At 39.6% G+C, this 19,994-nt stretch overlaps 1 protein-coding gene across 8 annotated transcripts in view; it reads right to left on the minus strand.

Annotated features, from left to right (window-relative positions):
• Nucleotides 1-19,994, minus strand: part of MYB (v-myb avian myeloblastosis viral oncogene homolog) — a 56,011-nt gene that overhangs the window by 21,805 nt on the left and 14,212 nt on the right. Inside the window, exons 8-15 of one of the 8 annotated variants that reach the window (XM_006884957.1) lie at nt 19,553-19,648; nt 17,708-17,962; nt 16,392-16,754; nt 14,682-14,824; nt 13,618-13,732; nt 13,400-13,525; nt 11,585-11,695; nt 8,447-8,554 (exon numbers count right to left, since the gene is read on the minus strand). In XM_006884957.1, the coding sequence (XP_006885019.1) occupies nt 8,447-8,554; nt 11,585-11,695; nt 13,400-13,525; nt 13,618-13,732; nt 14,682-14,824; nt 16,392-16,754; nt 17,708-17,962; nt 19,553-19,648 (1,317 nt within the window). Of the gene's footprint in view, nt 1-8,446; nt 8,555-11,584; nt 11,696-13,399; nt 13,526-13,617; nt 13,733-14,681; nt 14,825-16,391; nt 16,755-17,707; nt 17,963-19,543; nt 19,649-19,994 lie in introns of all 8 variants that reach the window. The other 7 variants (XM_006884958.1, XM_006884956.1, XM_006884959.1 and 4 more) reach the window with 7 other exon arrangements.

Genomic DNA, 19,994 nt, shown 5'->3' on the forward strand with positions numbered 1-19,994 from the left:
CTGTGTCATTCTCCTCATCTCTGACACCCTGAGCCCACTGTAGCAGTGACTGTTTAATCCATCTCTTTGGGTGACTTCTCCTCCTTCACCGATCCTCCATCTTTCCAAGCGTGATGCCCCTTTCCAAGGAGTAGCTTTACCTAGTAACATGCCCAAGGGATGAGTGATGAAGCTTCATCATTTTTGTCTCCAAGGAGCACTCTGGTTATACTTTCTCCAAAACATATCTATTTGATCTGTTAGTCGTTTATGGGATATTCAATACTCTTCTCCAGCACCACAGCTTAAGGCAACAATCCTTCAGCATCCTCAGTCATTGTCCAGCTCTCTGATGCATAACAGATGATTGAGAAGATCATGACCCGAAGTAGGTACACCTTAGCCTTCAATCTGAAATCACTGCTAAGTAGTTTGGAGCAGTCGTTGACAGCAGACTTGACCAATACAATACGTCTCCTGATTTCCTGACTGCTGGTACCAAGGATGTTGATTATTGATCCAAGCAAAATGAAATCATTGACAGTGTCAATCCTTTCTCCAGCTGTACAAAGCAACTGAAAATACCATGGTTTGGAGCAGGTGCACCTTAATCTTCAAATGGCTTTGTTCTTTAGTACTTTAAAGAGTTCTTTGACAGCAAATTTGCACAATGCAACATGCTTCTTTTGATTTCTTCATGGCCCCTATCATGAGTGCTGATTGTGGATCCAAGTAAAGTGAAATCATTGACAACCTCAACCTGTTCTCTAACATGATGTTGCCTAATGGTACAGTGGTAAGGATTTTAGGTTATATAAAGGACTCTTAAATTGATTAGGAAAATTGATTAATAAATTAACATGCCACAACCAATGGAATAGAATCAAGAACACAGAAATTAATCCATCTATTCATGGTTAGCTGATATCCAACAAGGAAACAAAAGCTATCAAATGGGGAAACAACAACCTCTTCAACAATGGTGCTGGCAAAATTGGACTGCTACCTGCAGAAAGCTGAAGCAGGGTGCACACTTCTCACCAGAAACATAAATCAATTTAAGGTAGATCAGAGCCCTAGGGGTAAAGCCCCAAACCATAAAGATTATAAGAGAGAAAGTAGGACCACGCTTAGAAGGCCTAGCTCATGGTATAAAAAGACTGACAAATATAGCCAGAAATAAACAACCAGGAGAGGATAAAATTGATGAATAGTAAAATTGATAAATCCCTGTGAGCATCAAAAACTTTTTCTAACAGAGTGAAAAGAAAACATACTGACTGTGGAAAAAAACATTTGGAAATACTATTTTAGACAAGGGTCTTATATCAAAAGTTTACAGAATCCTACAGGGCCTCTAGAATAGACTGATCACACAATTACAACATGGGCAAAAGACATGGAAAGACATTTCACAGAGGAAGATATTCAGATGGCCAAAGTCATATGAAGAAATGCTCAAAATCACTAACAATAAGAGATATACCAATCAAAACAACAATGAGACACCATCTCAACCCAGTAGCAGTGGCAAAGTTTAACAGGACAGCAAGCAGCAAGTAATAAATTTTGGAGAGAATGTGGAGAGATAGGAACTTTTAAACACTGTTGGTGGAATTGTAAAATGGCACAATCACTCTGGAAGGCATTATGGTGTTTCCTCAAAAAGCTAAACACAGAAATTCTATATGACCCAGGTATTCCACTGCTTGGAATATACCCTGAGAAAATGAAAACTGAAGCCCAAATGGAGATTTGTATACCAATGTTCATAGCAGCATTGTTCACCATCACAAGAAGATGGAAAGAGCCGAAATGTCCAACCACAATTGAACGGATTGAGAAATTATAGTACATTCACACGATGGAATACTATGTAGCATGCAGAAGCAATGATTTTGAAAATCACTACATAATTTGAGAGGGACTGGAGAGCATTATGCTAAGGGAACTAATTCAGTCCTATAAGGACAGTTACTGTGTAAAACCATTATTAAAGAAATAGAAAGATAACTAGTAAAATGTGTCTGAGGAACCAAGGGATGGGAGCGTAGGCGCAGAGGAATGAGGATGGGCAGGGCGTAATGATAGGATGGCACAATTTGATGGATGGAAAGAGGGGAGGGTAAAGTAAATGAGAAGCATCCAGTGTAAAAAACAACATATATGAAATTTGTAAGCAAACTAATATAAAATAAAAATTTTATTTAAAAAAAATTAATGTGTCACATGTGAGAAATTTTCCTAATTTGTATCAAACTGGATTGTCAATGGAAATAATCTGAAAAACATTATGTTTTAAATAAATTCATCACATTGCAAAAATTACGTAAATACTTGAATCAAGATCACATGCTCTAGATGTGATAACTGATTCTGGTATTAATTTTTACTTTTTGGTTGTTCAATTTGGTGGAAATGAAAAATAGTGTTTTCATCATGTTGGACCCATAAATGACTTAGCTTCAGTGTATAAGTGTCAGAATCTGTAGCATACAAAACTTTCTAAAAATTATGCATGAATGAAATAAAAATTACTATTCAATTTTTAGTTTAAAAAATAATTGACATTTCTAATAAATATGTTAGTGTTGTTGTGTGGTGCTGAATCACAATTGACTCACAGCTGACCCTTCAGAGGCTTTTCAAAGGTATTGGAAGATATTGTCCATTCTTGTGCAGCGAATAGCCGTTGGTTTTGAACTGTATGCCCTAGAAATACTATTGTTGTGGTGTGCTGTTGAGTCGGAACTGACCCCTAGCTGACCCTCCATCAGGTCTTCGGAGGCAGTAAATCGAATAGGAGGAGACTGGCCATTCTCCTGTGGAGCAGCTGGTGCATTTGAACCACGTGCCTTTGAAATTGCAGCACGGCTTCTTAATACTAGGCCTACTACTACTAGTACTAGAACTCCCTTAAATAAAGTATAGATATATGAATAGCAAAGTTCTACAATTCAAAAAACGTAATAGTATTATAAAAACAGATAAGCTATTTTTCATAAATACTGATATTCTTGTCAAATTTTATATATTAGCAGAATGCTCAGCTCTAAATGGTTTAGGTGAAATACTCTTTGGTTAGGTCAGAAATTATTAGGGCTTGATTTTGGAAAAACCTTCAGTGGTTTTCAAAATACATTTACATGTTTTTCCATAGCAAGTCATTCTGTTTTTTTCTGTCATTGCTCTGGTAACCCAAAGGCATGTGATTAGAATCCACCAGCTGCTCTGCTGGAGAAAGATGGGCAATCTACTCTGTGTGATATGTTGTTGTTGATTGTGAGCTCAGGTGTTACAGAGGACAACTGCTCCATAGTTAAGGGGTGGGGAGGGGAGGCTGTAATCTTCATGAAAGCAGAGTCCCAGGCCTTTCTGCCACTGCGCTGCTGGTAAGTTCAAACTGCCAACCTGTCGGGAAATAACTGAGCACAAATCTATGCGTTCCCTCTCAGTACATTTCCAAAACACTGATCCTTCTCCCACTGAATCGATTCACAGCAACCCCATAGGACAGAGCAGAACTGCCAAGAGGTTTTCAAAACTGTAAACTTTATAGAAGCAGACTGTCTCATCGTCCTCCCTCAGAATCACTCTTAGGTAAAATATTATTAAACTAAAAAACAAACAAACAAACAAAAAAACCACTGCCATTGAGTCTACCCTTCTTTGGGTTTCTGAGGCTGTAAATTTTTATGGAGAAAGACTGCTCATCTTTCTCTCAAGTGATTAGTGGATTTGAACCATCTATCTATGTGGTAGCAGACCAGTACATTAAGCATTAAGCCACCAGGGCTCCCCAAAGACATGTCCAAGATCACTGCTACAGAGTGGAGTAAGATTCTGAGGCTGTAAATCTCCACTAGAAGATACAGCCCATCTCTCTTTAAGAGACTCTTGGGGGTTTGAGCTGCTGAAGACATGCTATGGGTTATGCCACCAGAGCGCCTGAAAACACTGGTAGTACTAAAGACTCCATAACTGCCACCCAAGCAGATATATGCACACCTATGTTTATTGTGGCTTTGTTCACAATAGCAAAAAGCTGGAAACAACCCAAGTGCCCATCAACAAATGAATGGATAGAAAAGTTCTGGTATAGCCACACAGTGGAATACCATGCAGCACTGAAAAACAAAGAACTCATGAAATATTATGCAAAATGGATGACACTGGAGGACACTATGCTAAGTGAAATATCGCAGTCACAAAAGGACGAATATTGCATAGGGCCACTGTTGCAAAATGGGACTGACATCAGGGTTGAGGGAAGACAGAAAAGGAGGGGAGGAATGATGTATATTGCACTGGAACAGATGAGGGAGAGATCTGTTTAAAAGGGATATACGAATGTATATTCTTGTCATTACAGAAGTCCAGAGTGAAGGCTACATAGTAGAATGAACTTGGGGGTAGGGATTGCATAACAATTAAAGAGCTTTTCTTTTTCTTTTCAAGGACAGGAGTTATTTGGGGGGAGAGGGGGTCGGCAAGGAGAAAAGTGCAACAATGAAGGACTGGAAATCCTAAGTCTCTGTAAACTTTCATTAAAATTAATAATAATAATAATAATATCATCATCATAATAATAAAGACTGGTAGTACTAGTCAAATGCTATGTTCTGGCCTTCAAGAGTCAGGTAATTCAGGAAGGACAACAGAAAGAAAAAGACAGAAAAGGTTTCCCTTCTGGACCTCAGACCACTTCTGTGTTAAGGTTTTGAAAGGGCAGGGCTTTGTCTCGACCAGCTTCTCACTCCTGTGCGTGTCCCTCTTATGCCTTGATGGAACGCTATCTGGCCCTCGACTCCCAATCTTTGAGATGCTGAGTCTCCTCCATGAAGACCTTACTTAAGCCTGACTAAAGGAACAGTTCCCCAGATGCTCTACGCAGCACTAATGTTTCCTAACATACATTACAGACAACAGCCAGTTTAGTCAAAGCAAGTAAAGCAGACAGAGACAGCTAGGAAAGCAATCTGATTGACTCACATATAATAAATGCCCACAACTTTTTCACTCTATTAACACTACTTACAAATAATACTAAGTACACCAAGTGTAAGGAATCCTGGTGCTGCACTGGCTAAGGGCTCTGCTACAAGGGCCAGCACTTCAGACCTGTCTGCGGGAGAGGGATGTAGTGATCTATTTCCACAATGAATGAAAACGATATAAAGCAGTTCTACTGGTTCAAAATTGAGAAGGATATGTGCCAAGGATGTGTCCTGTCTCCATATCTTTTCAATCTATATGCAGAACAGATTATCCGGGAGGCTGGGCTCTATGAGGAGAAATGTGACATCAGGATTGGAGGAAGACTCATCAACAATCTGTGTTATGCAGATGATACAATCCTGCTTGCTGAAACTGAGGAGGACCTGAAGTGCTTGCTGCAGAAGGTCAAGGACTGCAGCCTTCAATAGGGATTGAGGCTCAATATCAAGAAAATAGAAATTCTTATCACGGGGCTGATTGCAGCATCATGATAGATGGTGAAGAGATTGAGATTGTTGACAGCTTCAGTTTGCTTGGCTCTACAATCAACACTCTTGCTACCAGAAGCCAGGGAATTAAAAGACAAATTGCATTGGGAAAGTCTGCTGTCAGAGACCTCTCCAAAGTACTGAAGAGCAATGATGTCAGTATGGAGACTAAGGTGTGCTTGATATAGGCCATGGCCTTGCAATCACATGCATCAGAAAGCTGAACAATGACTAGGGATGATAGAAGGAGAGTTGATGCCTTTGAGCTGTGGTGCTGGGGAAGAGTATTGAATATACCATGGACTGCTAGAAGAACAAACAAGTTCATCCTGGAGAGGGTGAAGCCAGGCTGCTCCTTGGAGGCAAGGATTCTGAAGCTCCATCTGACATATTTTGGACATGCTGCAAGGCAGGATCAGTCCTTGGAGAAGGACATCATGCTTGGGAGAGTGGAGGGACAGCACAGGGGAGGAAGAGCCTCGAGGAGATGGATTGATTTAGTCACGGGGGTAGTGGGGGTAGGACTGTCAGATACAGTGAAATAGGCACAGGATAGAGCAGGGTTTAGGGCTGATGTACATAGGGTCGCTATGAGTTGCAGATGACTCGATGGTATATAATAACAACCACAACTCTGTCCTGTGGGGTCTCTACAAGTCAGTCAACTCTGTGGCAGTAGGTTTGGCTTTTGCTTTATAATAGATGTTATGGCACAGAAGAAAAGACCCCGGATGAGACAGATTAATACAGTAATGGGGCAATGGGGGTAGGTGAGTCAGAGTCAGTGAGACTGGCTCAGGACAGGGTAGACTTCAAAGCTGCTGTACGTAGGGTCTCCATATGTCTCAGGTGACTTGACAAAACATAACAACAACAACAAAAATAGATGTTACAAAGGAGTCATGGTGGTGAAGAGCATTAAGTTCTGGGCTAGTCACAGAAAGGTTGGTAGTTTGAACTCACCAGCTGCTCCATGAGAAAGACAGGCAATATCCCTCAGTTAAGATGTACAGCCTCAGAAACCCAAGGGAGAAACCACAGGATCAACTCCACCCAGTGGCTTCTGTTCTCAAGTGTCCTAAATGGATTTCTCACTGGTAGGATTTCACGCACCATTGCTAAAAGGAACTTGTTAGTACTCTCACATCTTGAAGGGAGATACCCACTGGAATGCCAACAAATCCCTCTGAGCAAGGGCTTGAGCTTCTCACAGGGTACCATCTTCATCGGGGAAGAGTCTTTGACTGTCCTAATTAAGTAGAAGGAGCTCTGGTGGCCTAGTGGTAAAGTATTGCACTGTCAATCCAAACACATGCAGCTCGAAGCCACCAGCAGTTCCGTGGGAGAGAGATGGGCAATCAACTCTTACGTGATTTACTGCCTCTGAACACCCACTGGAGGTCAGTTCTGAGCCAGTCCCAACCTGACGGTACATAACAACAATGAAGCATGACTTCTGTGGATCTCCCCAGGCTTTCTGGATGCCCCAGGGTTTCTGACACCTCACTCAGTGAGGCACAGGGGACAGATGGTGAGGTCTACAGGTGGTTGGGAATGAAGCTATTTACTGTTGGGAACTGCTTTAAATAATTTAGGGGAGCCAATTTGCATTCTTATTTACATTTGGCTTAGGATTAATACAAAATTTGTTGTGTTTCATCAGCTTACACTCACCCCTGAATTGCAAGGAAAATCTCCTTTGATATTAAAACCTGACAGCAGATGGTCAAGTACAGATTATCCACACATCACTGACTTTCTTATCCTGATAGTCAAATCCAGTTCTTGTTCCTTTGAGTGGCCTCTGACTTATGTGTATCAGAGGCGAGCTGTGCTCCACAGGGCTTTCAATGTCTGATTTTTCATAAGCAGATCATAAGGCTTTTCCTCTGACATGGCTCTGGGAGGACTTGAACCTCCAAACTTTTGGTTAAAAGACAAGGGCATTAAGCACTTGCATCTGATAGTCAAACAAAATGCAATTCTTTACTATCTCCAAAAATGCCAAACCTAATGCTGTCAAGCCAGTTCTGGCTTGTGGATATCCTCCATCACATTTCTGAGCCTGTAAATCTAAAAGGGATGAGATTGCCTTTCTTTCTTCCTTAGAGCAGCTGGTGGATTCGAACTGCTCACTCTTTGCTTAGCAGCCCAATATCTCATGCAGTACACCACCTGGGCTCATTCCTTTCTATCTAGGTCATTTCAAACTCCTTCTAAAGTCTAAACAACAACCTGAGCTTTGATTACTTAACGATACTAGGAACTAAAAATTTGGAAAGAAAAAAAATAAACCAAGCCACACAGACAAATTTGTGTAGCATAGTTGAATGTGTTGCTGATTGCCTTCAAGTTGACGACGACTCATAGCAACTCTATGAACAAAAGGCCTGAAGCCCTTCTACAACTATCGACATTTATCAAAGTTCATAGCGGCATGTTGTTTAGGAAGCGGATGCCCCTCCTGCTTCCAAGACATAATAGAAGATTTAATTACATAACACAATTCCAACACACATGATGGCGCGACATATAACTAATGATAACTGAGACTAAAGGCCATGTATTGTATTACTATATACTAATATTTCCCTCCTCTTGGCATCCACTATTCCAACATGCCTCCGGAAACTCTATGAACTTTGATAAATGTCGATAGTTGTAGAGGGGCTTGAGGCCTTTTGTTCACTGTGGGTCACTATGAGTCGTGCTTGACTCAAAAGCAATCAACAACAACAATTATGTCTTATAGGATAGCAACAAAAAAAGCTTTAGACATCCAGAAGCTTTTTTAAAGGATCATTCTCTTTGCATAATATGAAAGAAAGAAAAAACCCCACCAAAAGCCCATCCAAACAAAAATAACCCAAAAAAACCCCCACAAACAAAAAAATAAACCAAAATAAAGAGAACCATATAACATGATCACTTTTTCAGCAGATGAATTCTAAGCTACCAACATTGGAAGAACCATTAATTACCTGCAAAGGGCTCATCAAAGACCTGTTTTTAGGTGCAGTGAATGCTTTGAGAACATTGTCTTCATCTTCTGATACTGGCGTCATTAAAACAGAACTTGTAAGAATATTCTACAGGGAAAGAGAATAATTTGAAATGTAAATGAGACTGGAAGACGTGAGTGCCAACTCAATTGCAACACTTTCGGTGTAGATTACTATGAAGCTATATCCATTAGTGTGAAAAAATTCCACTTCCCTGTGAGCTAAAAAAGGAGCCCTGGGCCTGTGGTGGGCGTGTGGGACTGCTCACAAAGTGCTCCTGGAGAAGTTAGCAGCAGCCCTGTGGGGCGAAGACGAGGCAGTCTCCTTCCAGAGAGATTTACAGACTCAGAAATCCAAATGATGGTCACCAAGAATCAGACTCAATGCAGTAGTATGAATTTAAAGGAAAACCCAACTCTACTAACTATGTAGTCTTGTGGTGACAAATAATGCCACAGTTTGTGGCACATTGTAGGCACTCAACAAATATCTTTGAAATTGTTGGATACATGCATTTTTTTTAAAAAATACTGGTTTATTTAAAACGTTTTATACACTGTTTTTCACAATGTATCTTTCCCATTTCCTTTACACACAGCCTCCACCCACCCTATTATGCAAGCCTGTGATTGACCACCCTCCATTCCCCACCCATCCTCACTGCTCTCCTTCCTCTCTCACCCCTCTTGGATCCTTATACTCATTCTACAATAATGGTTTTATACAGTATTTGTGTTTATGGGACTGAGTTAGTTCACTCAGCATAATGTTCTCTAGTCCCTCCAAATTAGGTACTAATTTACAAATCATTGCTCCTGTGTACTGTGTAGTATTCCATTGTGTGACTCTACCATAATTTTCCAATCCATTCGATTGTGCTTGGACATTTGAGCTGTTTCCATGTTCTTGCAATGATGAATAATGCTGCTATGAACATTAGTTTGTGCCTCAGTTCTAATTCTTTCTAGGAATATTCCAAGCAGTGGAATACGTGGGTCATATGGAATTTTTATGTAACTCCAAACTGCCTTCCAGAGTGGTTGTACAATTTTACAATCCCACCAAAAATGTATAAGAGTTCCTGTCTTGCCACATCCTCTCCAACATTTATGACTTGCTGTCCTGTTAAACTTTGCATTGTAACTGGATTGAGATGGTATCTCATTGTGGTTTTGATTTGCATCTCTCTTATTGCCATTGATTTGGAACATTTCTTCACTTGTCTGTTGGCCATCTGAATATCTTCCTCTGTGAAAATTCTTTACAGGGTAAATGGTTTTTTAAAATTTTTTAAATTTTTTTTATTATTGGGTTGTGTTTTTTTTTGTGTGTGTGTGTACCATCAAATTGGATCTGACTGTTACAGGAGGAGATTGTCCCTCCTTCTCCAGCAGAGCATCTGATTGACTTGAACCGCACACCTCTGGGATTGCAGTGCAGCTTCTTGCCACTAGGCCACCAGTACTCGCCAGGGTACATGTTTTTTAAAATCAAAGATCTGCTAAGCTCTACTGAGGAAACTGAGAAAACCTGATAGAGCAAAGGGTAAAACACTGAGCTGTTAACCAAATGGTCAGCAGTTTGAGCCCACTGGCTCCTGCAGTCTTCTCCTATAAGGATGGGCAGCCTCAGAACCTCTAAAAGCCCATCTGTTCTGTCCTACACAGGGTTGCTATGAATCAGAACCAACTCAATAGCAATGGTTTTTGTATTACTTTTTTCATTTGAGAAGATGATTTCAAATACTGGTTTAGAAATATTTTCAAGCTACAAATCAATGACAGTAGAGTATAACAGTTGAAAGAACTCAGACTTTTAAATTCAGTCCTAGCATTACCACTCATTAGTCATATAGGCTTGAGCCATTTCCTTGTGCCTCTGTTTCCAATATGAATAAGATTGCTGTTAGGTGTTGTCAAGTTGACCAGGGCTCAGAGCCTGTAAACAGCAGACCAGAACCTTGCCTCATCCTGTGCCATTGTCAAGCTCTTTGTCATGCTCAAGTCCATTGTACTTTCTGTGTCAATCTTTATCCTTGAAGGTCTTCCTCTCTTTTGCTGACCCTTTACTTATACTATCATGGAATAATGAGCATGATTATATTACCAATCTCATAAGGTTGCTATGAAGAAAAAAAAATGTATTTATGTGTCTGAGACTCTTAAAACAGTATGTAGAGTTTAGTATATACCCAATAAATAGTCACTAGCTCTGATTCTCTATGAGCCAAGGACAATTACTCTTTAAGTTACAAACTTAAAGAGTAAGATTTTAAAAGATCTTAAATGGTAATAACCAAAGCAGGGCACATTACAACACTGGGCATTTACTGTGAACCAAGGACGTGGTTGACACTGTGCTAGAAGTGACACACACCAAGAAAGAGAGAAGTACACAAGAAAGTAGGACTCACTCATCCATTAAGGAGACAAATATGACAATCGAGGAAAATAGAAAAATTCATTTTTATGGAAAAATTCATTTTATGGAAAATTTTTTTATGGACATGTTGCTAGGAGAGGCTATACTTTGGAAAGGGACATGTTTGGGGAGCTAGCAGGAGGGCAAAAGAGAGGAAGACCCTCATCCAGGTGGATTGACACAGTGACTGCAGCAACGGGCTCAAGTATGTCAGAGCTTGTAAGGATGGCACAGGACAGAGTTCCGATCTATTGCTCATAGGGTTACTATGAATTTTACTCAATTCACTGCCACCTAGTAACAACATGTACGTTCCTGAAGATTTTTTTTTAAATGAGCAAAACTCTCAAATGATAAGTAAATAATGCAAAATTCTGCAATGGTAAAAAAAAAGAAATTTCTGCAATGGCAAAAAAAATAAAATGAAATTCTGCAATGGTAAAAATAAAATAACATTCTGCAATGATAAAAAAGAAATAAAATTCTGGAATGGAAGGGAGTCTGTTTATACCACATCAATAAAATCTCAACATTCGACTCAATACTTTAAAGATCACACAAAAAGCAATCATGTGAGAGAGAACACTGAGAAACTTGATGCATTTGGTGCATTGATGGTGCTGAGATTGCAGGCACCCATCAGGCCACGCACTGAAGCTGCTATGACTTGGGCCCAATGTCGGCACCTGTACTCACCGGCACGTCGGCCACCGGCGAGGACTGCATGAACAGTTGGGTGTGCAGACTGTCCCCTTCCCAATGGTTTGAGCAGAAGAAGTTTCCCGCTTTATCGGTTGGAGATTCCACCTGAAGGCAAACAGGAAATGCTGGGTTGTTTTAACTTCTCATGGAACATTCACATTCCAGAGTAAATATATGGCAAATTTCTCAAACATTGTCCCTACTATGAAAGGCGTCAATGCAAAAGGTTTTGTAACTACCCTTTTTGAAATGCCACCAGCCAACAAGCTCACATTTTGATCTTTGCAAGCTAGACTCTCGCACTCACACACTCACCCACACCATATGCATACACCCCTAAGGAGTCTTTGGGTGAAATAGTTAAGTGTGTTAACCAAAAAAGTTTGTGATTTGGATATATTCCGAAGTGCAGCGGAAGAAAAGTCCTGGCTATCTGCTTTCAGAAGATCATAGTAGTGAAAATTCTATGGAGTGTGGTTCTGTAACACATGGGTTGGTATGAGGTAACTTAAAATTGACAGCAACTATTAAGTGTATATTTAATGTATTGATACACACATTCACAATACATATATAATGTATATATGTAAATGAATGTTTACTCACAGTCCCATATTAAAAAAGAAATGTTACATTAACTTTTAAAGTGTACTTCTTTTATTATTAAATTTTATTAATTTTAATGAACATTTACAGAGATTTTGGATTTCCACTCATTCATTGTTGCACTATTTTCTCTACCCCCCAGTTCATTCCTCTTTTTTTTCCCTTGAAAGTCTGTTTTAATTGTCCCACTACCACAGTGCGTGTCAAAGCCAGTTCTGATTAATTTCCTTTGTCAGTGCATCCTTTGCCATTCCCTATCTCTCCTCCCTGAGAGAGACTTCACCCTGATTCATAAGGAAAAGGGGACTGCGTATTCTCTTAGCTACTTCTTGCTGAAAAGGGACGCTGTAGGTTTCAGGGTGAAGATCTTCTCTCACTACTCTAAAGGGCCCCTTTGGCAATAGGAAACACATAGACTATTGTGGAGATTGATTTTGGAATTTAGATGCACTGTTATCAATTGTGCTTAGCCATATAAAATGTACTTCTTGTGCTTGGAATTATACATATGTTGTTGTGTACCACAGATTTGGAACTGACCCATAGCTGACCCTCCAGTGGGTTTGCAGAGGCAGTTAATCACCCGGGAGATTGCCCAGCTATCTCCCACAGAGCAGCAGGTGGCCTCAAACCCTGTGCTTTTGGGATTGCAGTGCAGCTTATTGCCACTAGGCCACAAGAACTCCATAATATATATATAAATATCAAATATAAAAACTCAACTGATTGCCATCACCTTGGAATGGACTCAGCTGACCCGTCAGCAGGTTTTCAGGAGGCTGTAAATCACATGGGAGCAGATTGCCTATTTTTCTCCCGTAAAGTTGCTGTTGGATTTGAATCGCCAGAGAGATACTGTTTTCGACTAGTAGGCAACACCCTATGGACAAGACCACCAGTGCTCCATTTCTGATACACCTAACCTGATGACAATAGTTTGGTAAAAAACTGCTTGACTTATTGGCCCCCTTTCCTCTGCTCCAGGTTCTCTGTCCAAATATGAGCTAGATGGTGGTGGCTTGGTTTCTCAAATGAAAAACCACATGGCTACCTTCTGGCAATACCTTCTAACGAGATCTTCTGTGAAAAGTCTCTAAATGGTGGTGTTATACAGCAAGATGACAGGTACGTTAAGCACATGCGGGGAAGAGCAACGGAAGCAAGATACGACCCTTGTTCCTTCCGAAGGACCTCGAGCTTTACCTCTTGTTTGATTTTCTTCAGTAAAGGCAGTCCATTGTCTGCAAATTCAGCAACCATTCCAGACTCGTCTGATTCCTGCTTGATCACATCCTGTATATCTTCTACTAGATGAGAGGGGGTCTGAGGCTGCAGGGAAGAGTGGATATTTTTGCATCAGAGGAAAATTCCTGTCTGTACTGATAAATAATCTATATCCAAACACCTTTTAGAAAACTTACTAGCATCTTAAGAGGGCCATATTTGATTTCTTGAGCTGCCAGTGCATGTTTGAATGGTGTAGGAGTTCTTGGAGAGCTTTCTAGGATTGACCTTTTAATAGCTGGAGTTCTAAAACTTGAAAAAGAAAAAAAATTGCTCAGATAAAAATACCTTTATCTCTTACATTGTTCTACCTAGTAATTTTATTATTTTTTTCTATGAGGTACAAATGTACAGTCATTGTTAGTGAAGTAAATATGCTGATTAAGGGAAAGATAATATGCGTATTACAAATTTTCAGGTATGTCAAAATATCATGCCCCTAAGGCTAACAGCATTAAAAATTTTTTCATCTTTTATAACAGTTCTAAAGACATGCATCATGCCTCTGAATCTTTATAAATGACTGTGAGATGTGAATATCTCCTGCCATTCACAAATTAATCTTATCTATGCATTAACACAGAGTTTAACATAACTAACATATGTTAAATTTTAAAATGTACTTTAAAAAAATAAAATAAAATGTACTTTTTGTGCTTGGAAATAGTAAGATGGCATTTATTTGAAAGGGCGCTTATAATTCATACTGATTTTCTCCACCATTTATTTAAATTGGTGACATTAACTGAGTAGAAATGATTACTTCATTATCCCTTGACTTTTAATAATTTAATATTCCTTGATACAAATGATATAATAACTAATAAATAAAAATATCCAACAAGATCTTAACTACAGATAAACTTCAAAAAGAGTAAACATTTTAAAATGTGAATCACAATCATGTTGATGCTTATTTATTTAGATGAAATGAGGTTTAAAACCATGATTCAGTAAGATGAAAAGATCTTAGTGAATGGAAACCACCTGCTCATATTTAGGAACATTTGAAGTGAATTACAAAGTATAATTTAGTTTAACCTTCCATTTTATACCATTTGGCAGTGGTTAATATGCTTAAGAAAGATATACTAGTGTAGGAATATACAGAAACATACATGTGGATTAGTAATATGGATTATATGGGACGCTATTGCTTTTTAATAAGAGAAATAATTTTATTCTTGAGCCAAGAACTTACATAGTATTTTCCTTTTGCGTTTTCACAGTCTGATCTCTAGGAAATGGTGTTGTAACAGTCAGTTTGTGACCATTGAGAGGGGTGGAAGTTAAAGAAGGCATTTCCAAGTCTAGGTTTTCATGGTTACTGGAAGTGTTTAAGAACTAAACATAGGGGAAAGAAAAAAAATTACTTCTATTAAATAGTCATTCTTCATTTAGTCCAAGTCTAGAAAAAACCTTGGTAGCCAATATGCTTCAGTGACCCATTATAGAATAAATATATATTAGGATAATAAAGAAAAATATCCAATAATGTCCTGTTGGACAGAGCACTATTTTGTTTCATTTGAGTACATACAAAAATTAGAATTTGATTTCTAAGAATTCTAGCATCAATGTGGAAAACCTTGCAAAATCCTAATGAAGTATCCTCAATAAATGGCACTTGCCATTACAGAGAATGAGGGACACACTTTGTTAATGTGGAAAAGAAATTCTTCAGAAATTTTGGTTTTTAAGGAAAATAATTATCATTTCTTTTCCTATTCTATTTTCTCTCTTTAATAATCTATAAATGAAAACTATTATAGAAAGTTCACATTATTTGAAAAACTCTTAAATAATAAGCTGTGTTTCTCAGAACATCAATATTCTGGGAAAATAATAGGTGTTCCTGAAACAAAATATTCCAAGGTCAAATAAGTGTGGGAAAGACAACATATTTAAATCTTTCTGGAAATTCACGGTGCACATTAGCATATCAAAAAGTGTAAGAGATTCAGTAATAAAAGAAATAAATTTTTTAAAAAGAAATCTGATTCTTTGTTTTCCAGGCTTGTATACCTACATATTTAAACATTTTTCTGGAACACCTATTAAAATCTTAGAGAAATAACGTTCTGCATAACACAGTTCAGAAAATACAGTAGAAAACCACGACTTTTCTTTTTTCCTCTTGTGTTGTTCGCTCATATTTAAAGCTAAAGCTAAAACAAGTGCAACAAATATGCTTGGAAAATGTTTTAAAGCGCCAAATTATCTACTGATCTCAATCATATTGTTTGACAACACAGATCACAAATAAGAATTGTAACTGACATGCCTTAATAATAGCAACGTGAAGTAATATCATATTTTTGGCAAAAACTATTTTAATAAAATAGTATAGCACAATTTGAAAGAGCCAAAGTTGATAAATTAAAATGAAAACAAACTATTGTCCTTACGGATTTGTTCCTCATACTCTTGTGAAGCTTTTCCACTTATTGATGGATGAGGATCTTTAAACAGTGGAAACCCATATATTATCAAAACATGCTTCAGGTCCCCCCTCTCTTGGGCCAGTGAATCACATATCAACAAATGAACAAAGGTTCAGGGGGCGGGGAACGTTAACATTTTTGAAAAGGGACAGGAAAAATGAGCAAAGAAGAGAGAGAACTATTAAACTACAGTTGGAGCAATGAAAGCGCATGCCATGCAACCACTCATCTTCCAAACCACCAAAGAATTAAGAGAATCGTTGAAGGAAATCAGCAATCAACTTGCAGGCAGCCTACACTTTGGGGGTGGGGGGCAGTGTGACTTAGCAACAGCTAGCTTGAACAATGGAATGAAATCAGCAAGGCCACAGTAATTAGTCATTTGTTCCAAAGGATTAGTTTCTAGATTATTCAGGCTCAGGTGTCTGTTGAAAATTAGTAACATCTGTGCAGAAATGGTGCGCTACCTGCGAGGGAGAGAAGGGCAGGCTTTTGACAGGGGAACGCTTGGGCGTTGAGCTGCTGACGTCAGCAAATAGGAAGGAGTTAGCCTCTCCAGCGGCTGAGGGGCTGCTTGGCCCCCGCCTCTTTCGAAGGATGACCAGTGGAATTGTGCTGTGCCTCATGGGAGGGAAGGGCCTGGGTGGGTCAAGGGGAACCTCCCCTGCAAGGCGTTTGTTCAACCTGGCGCTAGGCTCTCCTGCCGGTCTATTCACATTGCCCTCTGTTTGCTGAAGCTGGAGGGCTTTGCCTGCTTGGTGTTGGCTAGGTGAAAAATTTGCTTCTTCAAAGAATTCAAAACTGCTGAGATCACACCGCGATGAAGAATCCTGAAACGATGTGGGAGGCACAGAGCTTTGAGACAGTGTGTACATCACATGTGCCATCACCTAAAACAGTGCTGAACGGTGCTGAATGCAGCAAGAATCCTTGGCCACAGCTGACTGACTTCTCCAGAACCAGCTTCAAGGTGAACAGCTCTTCTGCTAACACTGCATTAGAGCATCACTCAGGCTGCCTCATGGTGATCATGCTGCCTCATGGCGGGCCCTGCAGGTGAGCTGCTGGGACATCCTGACACTCTATGAGGCAGCCCTGCAGGTGAGTTGCTGGGACATCCTGACACTCTCATTTGCCTGCCTTCTAAAGCAAAAAGAAAACCTACATACCCCATCCAATAGATAATGTAATAAATGCTTTTTAACCAACCAAGAAGCCAGTGGAATTAAGCAAATTACTACTTTCACTGGAGAAAGTGCTAAACTCCAATTTGTTTCATGGTGTCCTGCGCTCAAATTGGTTTCACTGCAGATGACTTGGTGGGCCAACTGGGACTTGTCAGCATCATCAGTGTTTGGAGGGGAAAGCCATGGAGTACCATCAAATGAACAGATAACCACTTCAAATGTGTTGATACACAGAGCAGATACAATTTACAATGTGCTATCCCAAAGCAAGGCAATTACAGAGAAGCACAAAACAATAAACAAAGTAAGAAAAAAACAAATATAACTCAGACATCATTCCTATAATCCACGGTCAGCTTATAAATTATCACTATCTTCACTACATAGATCAACATTTTGCCTTCAAGGCATAAAAAGTTTTACCTGGGTAGCTTATGAAATCAGACCTTTGGGAGGGGGAAATATACACTCAGGCTAAAAATCATTATCTTTACATTAGTAGCACTGGCTAACAACAAAATAGAAAATGGCTTTAAGAAATGGGTTACCTAAACCCCCTTCTGAAAGCATCAACTTGCCTTAACCATTCTACTTACAGAATCTATAAACTGGAGTGTTTCTGCAAATTCTAAGAGGTTCTTAACATTGTCCAGAATCGTGCCCTGGTGGACGATCATGCACCTTGTGGGAGACGCGCTTTCTTCCGGCAGGGAGCCAGGATCCACAGGCAGAGATGGAGTGGAGCGGTGCTCTCCCAAACAGGAAACAGGTGCACAGTCTACATGAGGTCTGCTGTGGTCGGAGACAGTGGTGCTGTGCCACCCAGGGTAGCTGCATGTATGGTTCTGTGTCTAAACGGGTGGGAGGGGGTGTCAAGAAGTAAAGAAAGAGTGGGGAGAAGAAAGGGAGAAGGAACTTAGCAATGAAATTGCACAAGGTATCAGATGCTGTTGGACGGAAGATAAAAGGAGTTGCATCATCCAGAACTTGCGCCTATGAAACAGTTGTCAAGATGTTTCCTTTTATCAGTGCAAGACCCTGGTTTTTTAATAGTGGCCCAGCTTGCCATTGCCACGATGACTTTCACTGTCATCACATTGTTAAACTGGCAATTAATGAGACAGTGCCACAAAGTGACAATTCTCACAAAATTTGTCTTAAGACAGGGTGATGATGGGCATAGTTCAATGGTGATTAATTTTGTTACACAGAATGAATGGGAATGATTCACACAGTGTGAATGAAGAATAGTGTGAAACACAATGTATGCAAACTTTGTAAGCAAACCAATATAAAATAAAAATTTTAAAAGGAAAAAAGAGTCTTAAAATCCACTTTAAGATCTGGAAGGTCCATAAATGTTGACTGTGAGTTAAGAATTGGTCTTTTTGCTTTCTAACTTACAAAAGGGCCATGTGCTTTGAGAATCAGCACTGCTCTCCTTTGCACACCCTCCTGTATCTCCTGTCCCTTTCTAATGCTCCAGACTGCAGCAAGGCAGTGAAGGGCCAAGCCGACGTGGTCAGGAAAGCAGAAGAGCGAGTTAACAGAAGTCTCCTTTCAGCATGACCGTGCAACAGGAGAAATTGCAAAATAGCAGCTCAAGCTGAAGAGTGGTCTAACTAAAATATCATGCACATGATCGTTTTATTATTTCACGACAAGACATTTACTCCTAAGAATACCTACTGGGATCACTTCTTTTTTATTCTCTTTGTCGGCTAGCTACACATGTTACAAAGCACAAGTCGCAGTCTCAGTTTTCTACACCATCACTGAGAAAAAAAATGCCAGAATTCAGGAGTGGTCCCCACAGCTCCCATGCATGCAAACAAAAGAAAGGGACTGCTGTTATTTATGGAGAAGGTGGCCTCTGGAAACTCTATGAACTTTGGTAAATGTCGATGGTTGTAGAGGGGCTTCAGGCCTTTTATTCAGGGGGTTACTATGAGTCATACTCGACTCGAAGGCAATCAACAACAACAACTACAATTGAACTTGCATCACAGCAAAGCTGAAACGATAAAGTATGAAAAACTAGAAAAACAAATAGAAAATTAAAAATATAAAATGAAAAGGCACCATATCTTCATTGCAAGATGAACAGCTTTTTTTTTTTTTAATGTTGATTTAAATTCACTTTTCTTTGTTAGTCTTTGAATTGACTATAGACCTCCTAGAGGAGAGGAAAAAATCAAGGCTGACAATTTTGGATGCCTATTTTTCTGCTGTTGGAATAGAAAAAAATATGTCCAATTTAGTCAATATACATCCCGGTACCAATTTTGTTTTACAAGCAACTCCTTGGGTTTAAGTATTATTAAACACAGAGCCTTGATTAGAAGATATTCAGAAGAGAAGAAAGAGAGCAAAGCGGAGCCTGGGCAAAGCTGGTCCCCCTGCCACACCCCGCTCCAGCAACACGTTCTTACAGGTAGCGCCTGCTGCCCTTTCAGCTCATTCTCCGTTGACATGAGGAGCAATTCCAATTCCTTTATTCGCTTTTCTTTCTCAGGGTCTTCATCATTATAGTGTCTCTGAAATTAAAAGTTGAGGGAGAAAAAGAAATAAAGATCTGCCTAGAAGCTGTAAACACAATGGTAAACACAATCAACCATCATGCCATATCACACACAGCCCTGAGCCTTCCTGGTGAAGCAAATGCCAACTGAAGTTTTCCCTGTAGAAATCTTCACAGATATTACTACTCTAGACTGCGGGAGTCAGGTGAAATCTGAGGCTACAGTGGATACTGACTTAGCTATTTCAACAAAGAAACCGAAAACCCCAAAATCCACTGTCACTCAGTAAGTCCTAACTCACTGTCACCCTACCAAATAGGACTTCTAAGATCATGAACATTTATGGGCCGAGTCTGTCCAT

Source organism: Elephantulus edwardii, unplaced genomic scaffold, assembly GCF_000299155.1.
Source record: "Elephantulus edwardii isolate Elephantulus edwardi_28Jun2011 unplaced genomic scaffold, EleEdw1.0 scaffold00039, whole genome shotgun sequence".
NCBI lineage: Eukaryota > Metazoa > Chordata > Mammalia > Macroscelidea > Macroscelididae > Elephantulus > Elephantulus edwardii.